At 58.5% G+C, this 8,916-nt stretch overlaps 1 protein-coding gene across 1 annotated transcript; it reads right to left on the minus strand.

Moving 5' to 3' along the window:
- Nucleotides 1-2,360: 2,360 nt before the first annotated feature.
- Nucleotides 2,361-6,062, minus strand: FEM1A (fem-1 homolog A). Its single transcript, XM_036884017.2, has one exon. The coding sequence runs from the start codon at nucleotides 5,813-5,815 to the stop codon at nucleotides 3,839-3,841; it is 1,977 nt and encodes a 658-aa protein (XP_036739912.2). The 5' UTR covers nucleotides 5,816-6,062; the 3' UTR covers nucleotides 2,361-3,838.
- Between the last annotated feature and the right edge of the window lie 2,854 nt (nucleotides 6,063-8,916).

The following is an 8,916-nucleotide window of genomic DNA, read 5'->3' on the forward strand; positions in this document are numbered from 1 at the left end:
GGTTAAAGGGGGACATGGTGGAGGTCGGCTGGGCCTGTGCTTTCCATGATCCAGGAGGCCTTCACGGAGGAGGTGCCAATTGTTCAGGATCACTGCTTGATGGCTTTTTAATAGAGGACATTAGGGCACAGCAGAGGGAGAGGCTTATTGGGGAATTCCCATATGTCCTGCTCAACACTGAGGTTCAATGTCTCCTCCGTGAGGACACAGGTGCCGGGGTCAGTGGAAGGGACATTTCTTCCCCTCCCTGCAAGTGGGCTGGTGCCGCCCGCACCTGGGCTGGGTCTTGCCCAACACATGCTGTGGCAGCCCCTCGGTGGAACCACCCTTTGCCCAGCCTAACCGGATCCTGGGCAGGAATCCACGCCTACCCAACCCTTCTCCAGGGACAGAGGATCAGTGCCGTGCAGTGCCGGCCCCGAGCAGCGGTCCCCGGGCTGGCCACCTCCTTTCCAGCCTGGGAGGTGACTCAAGCCATGCTATCTTTAACCTGGGGCTGGGAGGCTCTGCTCCCCACTTTGTAAACACTGCTCAGATGACGGTCCTGGAATCCCACGGGGGTGGCAGGCCCCACGTGTGGACAAGCCAATGGCCTGCTCCATGGCCCCTGTTGCTGCCCACAAGTCTGAGAACCGGGGTTCCCAGAGGCGAGACACTCACCCACTCATTTGCTCCCCAACACATGGGTGCTGAGGTCACAGCAGGGACCCAGACCCTCCCAGGGCCCTGGAAGGGCTGAGAAAAGCATTAACCAATAGCCAATAAAATCAGCAGAACTTCAGGCTCGGATTCCAATTCTGTGGGGGCAGGAAGCAGGGTGGTCGGTAAGAGTGTGAGTAGGGGTGGCGGCTCCCACGGGGCGGGGGCTGCATACTCTCTGACACTCTCAAACTTGGGTTTCAGCCTTGACCCGACGGTTCCTAGCTGGGCGGGCTTGGGGAACCCCTTCCCTCTTTGGGTAAGAATGTGGGTATCAACCTGGCTGTGCACCTTGGGCAGAGGACTTGGCCTCTCTGAGCTTATTTATTCTTCACTGATAGATGGCAGGTGGTAATTCCATCATCGTGGAGGGCTTTTTTGCTGTCCTCCATGGCACTGGGTCCATTTTACAGCAACTCCAATTTCACTTAGAAAACACACTCCTCGTACCCCCCACAAGATGACCCAGGTTGAGCCAATCAGCACCACTGCCGGGCTACTGTGATTGGTCCAATCCATGTGAACCCCAAGGATATGGGTGCAGAGATGCCTTCTATTTGCTGGAGGCCATGAGTTCCCTCCAAGGAACCAGGTTATTTGAACAGTTTTGAGCAGCTGGGTCATCCCTCACCTGAAACCTGCTGAGCCTCAGATGTTCATCACTAAACAAACAGAAAAGGTGGCCATCATCAGAAAGTCTGGGGCTAAAGTCCTAATTCTCAGCCCTGGGCCTGTGTAAAGAAAGCATTTGGCACAGATGTTTTCCCTTTTGGCGAATCTGGTAACACCATAACAGCTTGTTTCCTCCACTTGCAAAACAGAAGTAGCGCCTGCTTTACACGGCTGCTGTGAGCAGTGAACGAGGCAGCCCACTTAAGCACACGGAATGGCACCCAGCATACAGCCAGGGCTCAATTAATGCTCTCCCCAATGTTCCGTGTCTCTTGGGAGGCTGCTGAGAGCACCTGCTGATTCAAAACCCACTCGTTCAAGAAAACAAGGACATCCGTGCCAAAGCCGAGTGGGCATCAGCTGGTAGGAGCTGCTGGGCCCCCGGTGAGACCAGGAGACAGAAGCCCTCGGATCGTACACAGTCCTGGCGGCAAGAGGTCCGCAGGGCACTGCCTTCCCCCCGGCCCGGGGAGAACCCAGGAGGCAACGCGCTTCGGGCACAGCTGGTGCGGGCCCGGCCCCTGGGGGTGTGGGACATGCCCGGGGCACAGCAGGCTGCCGAGGATGCTCTGTGAGCCACCCGCTGGGGCCGTGCTTTCGGGTAGGGGTCTCACTGTGCTGATGTGGAGAAACCCAGAATTTCACAGGTGAGATGGCACAGAAAGGAAAAAGGGGGGGCTTGAACCAGCTCCGGGAAACCCCCAAGTTCCCAGACAGACCTGTTGGGCTACAGCGTTCCATCGGCACCAGCGCCAGGCCTGCCCAAAGCGCCACCGGGTTAGGCGGCGTCCCTGTGAACTAGCCGGTCTCCAGCTGAAACCTGACGCACGGGCCCACCTCCTGCCGGGCCGAGGGCTCCTTCCCGGGGCCCACCGGACTCCCCCCGCGGCAGCCTCCTCCTGCCTTCTCCCTGCTGCCCCGGCAAGGAGCTGTGGGGGGATCTCTTCAAATGTCGGCTCTCTGTTGACTTAAACATCAGCGCCCAGACGTGCAATTTCAACAGCCTCGTTTTTATTCCGCACCGTGAAAGGGACAGTGACCGTGTTTCCCGCTTTAACGGAAGGTAAAACTGAGCCTTGTAAATAAGTAACATCCTAACACACACTGCAAATCCAAACGAGACCTAGTTACCTCAGGGGGGTGCAACAGCCAGGCCCGGGCGCTTCTGAAGGCCCCCGAGCAGCGGCCGCGCGACACAGCGAGGAGGCCGCTCTGCTCAGCGCGCCCTGAGCCGCGGGGGCCGCTGCTTCTGCCCCTTCCTGCTACTCACCACTCAGCACGCAGGCCGGGGCAGTCCTGGGGCGCATGCGGGGTCACGCCAGGGGCAGCCCTCACGGCTGCAGCTTCTCTCGCACGGGCATGGAAGAGCTTGAGGGATGGGCAACCAAGTTTCCTATCAGCCCGGTTGGTGACTCGTTCTTGACGCCCACCGTCTCATCTATTCACAATGTACCTGGAATTTGCTTGGGAACGCCTGGACCCAGGTTTGCAAGCAGCTACAAAAACGGCCGGAGCCACGTGCGAAGCCCACCAAGAAACTGTGCTTGCACAGGACGTGAGGCTGAAGCGGCCTCAACGGAAAGCCTGACCCAAACCGGTCCTGCCGCCTCCTGCCGGGTGGGACACGGGCCCGCCCAGCTCCTCAGGCAGCGTTTGGCCAGATCCGTGTTTGGAAAACTCTTTCTAGTGAGGCTGGGAGTCGAGAGGCCCACGTAAAAGGCAAACGTGCGGCCTTTTAGGGACCCACACCATGGACTTCCACCCGCCTCACCAAGGCCCCCGCACAATCAGGCCCACTCCTGAGGCCTCGGCCGTCTCAGGCGCCCCAAAACCCCTGCTGTGTGAAATTCACTTCTCAAGTCTGACAGACAAAATTCTTTTAAAAAGAGCATATGACAGCCCAACTCGGGGACTCCTGGGCCATGCCCGGGCCTGCCCACTTCCTGACAAGCAGAACAGCAAACCAACGGAAGGCACGCGAGGGGCAGGCTGCCCGGGGGAGAGCCCTGCCCACCGGCCCGAAGGAGCAGGCGGGCAGGGGTGGGCTGGTCTTCCTTCTGGAGTCCCCGACCTCCCACCCCGGGGCCCGCCAGGCCTTACACTGCCCTCCGCGGCTGGGGTGAGCCAGCCCCATAAGGGGCGGAGGGTGGCCAGATTCCCAGTTTCGATACCTTCAGCCCCTCGGCCTGCTGGTAAGAGGGCAAAATCCCCCCAACCCCAGGTAGACAGGATGCGTGGAGGGTCGCGAGTCTCCTCCCGACCAGGGTGGTTGTGGGCTCCTGGAGAAAGTTCTTTGGCAAGTGATCCCGGAGGCTTCAAGCACCAAACAGCTCACTAGCTCTTCTCCCCTCTTTCCGCAGAGGCGAAGGGGCACAGGAGGCAGGAGGGCCCTCACGGGTTCCCGACGTCCTCACCAGGAGAAGGTGAGGCACGTGCGGGCACCGATTTCTCCCCACTCAGCACCCGGTCAGTGCAGCTCAATGAAAGCCTCCAGCTCCTCGGGGATGAAGCCCTTGTAGGGGACCTTGTTCTTGTCCAGGGCGCGGGCTGCAAGGCACTGCAGGGTTATGTAGTTGAAGGGCTGAATGGTGCTCCTGGCCAGCAGCTTCTCATCCAGGAGCTCGTAGGCGGTCTTTCTGAAGGCATTGGCGGCATCCATGTGGGCCCCCGCTTCAATAAGGGCTGTCATGACCCCTGGGCAGTTGTTCTGGGCTGCTATGTGCAGCGGGGTGTTGTTATCAAAGTCCCGGCCGTCCGGGTCAGCCCCACAGTCCAGCAGCACCTTGACCACCTGGAGGGAGGGGAACCTGCCCACTGGGTAGCGGCCCACGTTGGTGGTCTCCTTGTCCACGGCCATGTGCAAAGGCGTGAAGCCGTTCTTGCCCCGGGGGGCACACTTCAGCAGCCGGTAGACGGTCTGGTGCTTCAGGTGCTCCTGGGCAGGCGTGCACTCCACCTTCTCCAGCAGATAAAGCAGGTGGAGGATGATGGCCAGGGCCTTGGTGAACTGCGCTGAGTCGCCAGGTTCCTTGGGCAGCTGCAGGGCCCGTTCCACCTCCCGGACCCCTTTGCACAGCACCCCCATGAGGTCTGCAAAGCCGATCTGCGTGCCCAGGCTGCCCTTGGCCGCGCGGTCCTGCAGCACGTAGGAGAAGAGTTCCGCAAAGGAGAGGAAGCTGCTGGCGGTCATGGGGCTCAGCGGCTCCAGGTTGTTCTGCTGCATGTCCAGCGCGTACTTCCACAAGCGGATGCAGCGCTCGAAATTGCCCGAGTCGGCGTACACCGCGCCCCTGTATCGGATGTAATAGGAAGTGTCCGGGTGAGAGGGCCCCAGGATGCGCTCTCGGATCAACAGGGCCTGCATGCGCATCTCGTCCGGGTCAGTGATGAGCGCCTCCAGCTCCTCGGCGGTGTTCACCTCCCTGGAATAGTCATAGGCCAGGACCAGCTGTGGGGGCTCCGGTTTGGGCAAATACACGCCCCCCTGGTGACGCAGCTCCATAGCCCGTCGCCAGTGTTTCAAGGCCCCAAGCAGATCCCGCTTCTTATCCACATAGGTGGCGCCCAGCAATTCCAGGGCTTCCACCGCGGCTTCCCGGCTGGTGGGGCAGCAGCTCTCGTAAGATTCGCTGCCAAGGGGTTCTTCTGGGTTGGAGCTGCGGCGGCAGCGGGCCCCTGGGGGCTGCACGCACTGCGGGGACAGCGGCGGCTGTGCCTCCTCGCCGGCAGGCTGCTCCTGGATGAGGTACTCCACGATGTTGGTGTGGCCCGTCACGCTGGCCGCCAGCAGCGGGGTCATGCCGTAGCCGTCGCGCTCCATGCGGGCGTGGCACCCGAGCAGCAGCTGCAGGATCTCCAAGCTACCGGACTCAGCGCAGTCGTGCAGCGCCGTGTTGCCCTTGGCGCTGCGCCGGTTCACCTGGGCGCCCTGCTCCAGCAGGTAGCGGGCGATCTCGCGGTGGCCCTTGTAGCAGGAGATCATGAGGCACGTGTGCCCGTGCCGGTTGGCCACCTCCAGGTCGGCCTGGTGCTCGCCCACCAGGTAGCGCACCACTTCCAGGTGCCCGTCGAAGCAGGCGGCGCGCAGGGGCGTCGAGTTGGTGCGCGTGGTGCGGTTCACCGAGGCCCCGCGGCGCAGCAGGCTGCGCACCACGTCCAGGTGGCCGGCGGCCGAGGCGGCCCACAGCGGCGGCGCGCCCTCGATGGTCTCGCCGTCGAAGTGCACCGAGCCGCCCGCCTCCACGCTCGCGCCGCACCGGTCCACCAGGTACTCGACCACATCCAGGTGGCCGTAGCGGGCGGCGATGAGCAGCGGCGTCCCCCCGGCGGCCACCTCACCCGTCAGTTCGTCCAGCTCCTCCCGGCCCCTGCCGCTGAGCAGCTTCTGAAGCAGCTGCAGCTTTCCGTCGCGGGCGGCGTTGTACACGGCGGTGCGGAGGTCCATGGTGCGGGCCTCCGCCAGGCCATGGGCCTGCCGCCGGGAGACGCGGACACGGCGGACTAGCGCCCGAAAGGGCGGACTGCAACCTTCACCGCCTCCCCGGCCGCCATCTTACGCGTTTCTCGGGCGGAACAAAATGGCTGCCGCGGACTGGCGCCCTCGGCGGATTGGAGTGCGCCGGGAAATGTAGTCCTCTGAGCCGAACCTGTGTCTAAGACAGAGAAGGAACTGTGGGGTCTTATGACTACATCTCCCGGAAGGCCGCGGGCCAGCCGCGGAGACCGGGGAGCACCGTGCATGGTGGGAATTATCATCCCAATCACAGCCGATTGCGGCGGAGACTGGCGATGCGAGGACTACAATCCTCATCACGTCATCGCGAGCGCTTCTGGGATCCGAGGAAGTTTGAGTACGTACTTCCTGTGGCTGTCGCAATGCTGGAGCCAACGGGAACCGCCGGCCTCGCCGAGCGACTACATTCCCCAAAATGCATCGCGAGCGACTGGGAGCCAATCAGGAGGGCTAAGCCGGCCCGAGCCTGATTCCGGTTTGTCGTGGCCCAGCGACCGGACGGCAGGGGGCGCTCGCGAGAGGTGGGAAAGCGGCAGGGAGAAGACTTAGTGGAGCTGGAAGTACAGGTGTCCCCAAGAGTCGACCTCCAGCGCCCGCTCACTTATGCATGCGTGCCAGCATTCATTCATTATTTATGCGTGCATTTATTTACCCACTTACTAAATTAAAATTTTAACTTTCCGTCCTTCAACCCCCAACACCCTAGGTGAAAATTCTAAATTCGTTTGGCTAAGCCCTTGGTCATTGATTGGGTCTGGGAACTTCGCCAATATAATTGTGAGTGAAACCTTTGGGTTTAGGGACTTTGAGAATATCAGTTACTTGCCCAAGGACATGGGGCAAGTACATGGCAGGATCGGGATCTGAACACAGGCAGCAGTGGTTACGTAATTTGCAGGGTCACGATGAAAACGTGGAGCCCCTTGTCCAAAATTGGTTAATAATTTCCCCATGGTGATAGCAGAACATCAAACCAAGTGTGGGGCCCTTCTGAGCCTGAGAACCTGGATGACTGCACACACAGGCTGACATCTGTGAAGACTGAGCCCCTAACCCTAAAGTCAGACCTTTACCCCCAACACTCTCCGACCTCCAATTTGCTGCAGCCTACCCCAGAGGTCTTGGGAATTACAGGGGAGATATAGGATGCTGGCATGCCCGGGAATGTTTGAGGAACTTAAGGTGTTCTCTTATGCTTCCAACTTTTGCATGTGCTGTTCCCTCCGCTTGGAACACTGTTCCCCACCCTTTTCACTCGGCTACCTCTTGAGCCTTCTCGTCTCAGCTGAGATTCACCACCGGACAACCAGATCTTAAACTCAGCCAGTATTGAAAATTAAATTATAGATACCTAAAACTTAATAAATCACATAAAAACAACTGAGAAATACTCATCACCTCCTAGTTGTTTTACTATATATCTATGCCTTCGGGGTGACTTGTGCCTGCTGCATCCACACGGTGGAAATACTCTGTGACAGTCGGGCCTTGCCCTTCTCTTCCCAACTTCTCACTCTGGGACTCCACCTGGTAGCTTGAAGTCATCCTTGGTGAAAGTATTGACACCACAGAAATGAGCAAACGCTGAAAATCACCAGCCCTTCCCTCTAAGATGCCCTGACTTTGCTATTTTCTCCCACATTACACATCACTTTGCTCCCTAACCTACTATGTAAGTTACATACTAGTGACTTTTTTTCTTAGTAAGCTCACAATATCATACTAGGCAGGGATTTTTGCCTGTCTTGCTCACTGCTGTATCCCCAGTTTCCAGAACAGTGTCTGGCATACAGCAGGCGCTCAGTTAATATGCGTGGAATTGGAAAAAGGGATCATTCCAGGAAGCACATCTCAACCACTGCACCACCCTACCTGAGAAGGATGGCTAAGAGCCCCTGGCGCTGGCACCTTGCACCTCCTCCAGTTCATTCTGATTCATTGCTGCCGCCCAGCAGGCTTCCAGGGAGGCAGCCAGGAGGAGACACGGTGGCGGTGGCGGCTGCTAAGGGCCCACGCCAGGCGACTGCCCCCTCCTGTGCCCCTCTACATCTGGAGAGCCTGTTCTCCTGCTACCTGTCCCCGTGCCAGGACCAGGAGGCCACAAACGTCTGGCCGCCATGCGCGGGCACATCTCGGACCGCCCGCCAGGTGTACACCGCGGGCTGTAATTAGCCACCTAAACACAGCAGCCGCTGCAGGGTCACGGCCAGGCCACCTGTGCGGGCCAGGAGGCAATGGGGACCGCCGAACCCCAGCGGGGAGGCTATCATCCTGGCACGCTTTTAAAATCTCTTTAATGGGAAAATATTTTAAACTTTCAGGAAATAATATAACGGACCCCCAGATAGCGATGCCAAAGATTAGGCAGGTTCATCCATGCCATAAATTTTTCATGAGATTATTGGCACGTCAGGCACTGTTCAGGTATTGGGTTACAGCAGGGAGAGATGTAAAAACCCCTTTAGTCTGCAACCTGGTGTAAGCGGGGGAAGCTGATAAGGAATGAAATGAATAGGTGTATCTGTTTGCTAGGACAGAGTCCTGGGTTGAATGTTTGTGACCCCACCCCCCAAAATCCATATGCTAAAATCTTAACCCCTAAAGGTGATGTATTTGGAGGTGGGGCCTTGGGGAGGCGATTAGGTCCTGGGATCAGCGCCCCTAGAACAGAGGTCCTGGAGAGGCCCCTTGCCCTTTTCTCCATGGGACACCCACGAACCAGGAAGGGCACCCACTGACCCTGATGGCACACTGATTTTGGATTTCCCAGACTCCAAAACTGGGAGATATAAGATAGATTTCTGTTGTTTAGAAGTCACCCGAGTCTGTGATATTTCTTATAGCAACTGAGATAGGCTAAGCCAGACGAAACAACAGAAATTTCTGTCTCCCAGTCCTGGAGGCTGGAAGTCCAAGATCAAGGTACTGGCAATGCTGGTTTCCCCTGAGGCCTCTCTCCTTCTACCTTCATCTTTTTCTGCTAGTTTAATAGGTGTTTGTAGCATTTTTTTTTTGGTATCATTAATATAAAA

This window comes from Manis pentadactyla, chromosome 12, assembly GCF_030020395.1.
Source record: "Manis pentadactyla isolate mManPen7 chromosome 12, mManPen7.hap1, whole genome shotgun sequence".
Classification (NCBI taxonomy): Eukaryota; Metazoa; Chordata; class Mammalia; order Pholidota; family Manidae; genus Manis; species Manis pentadactyla.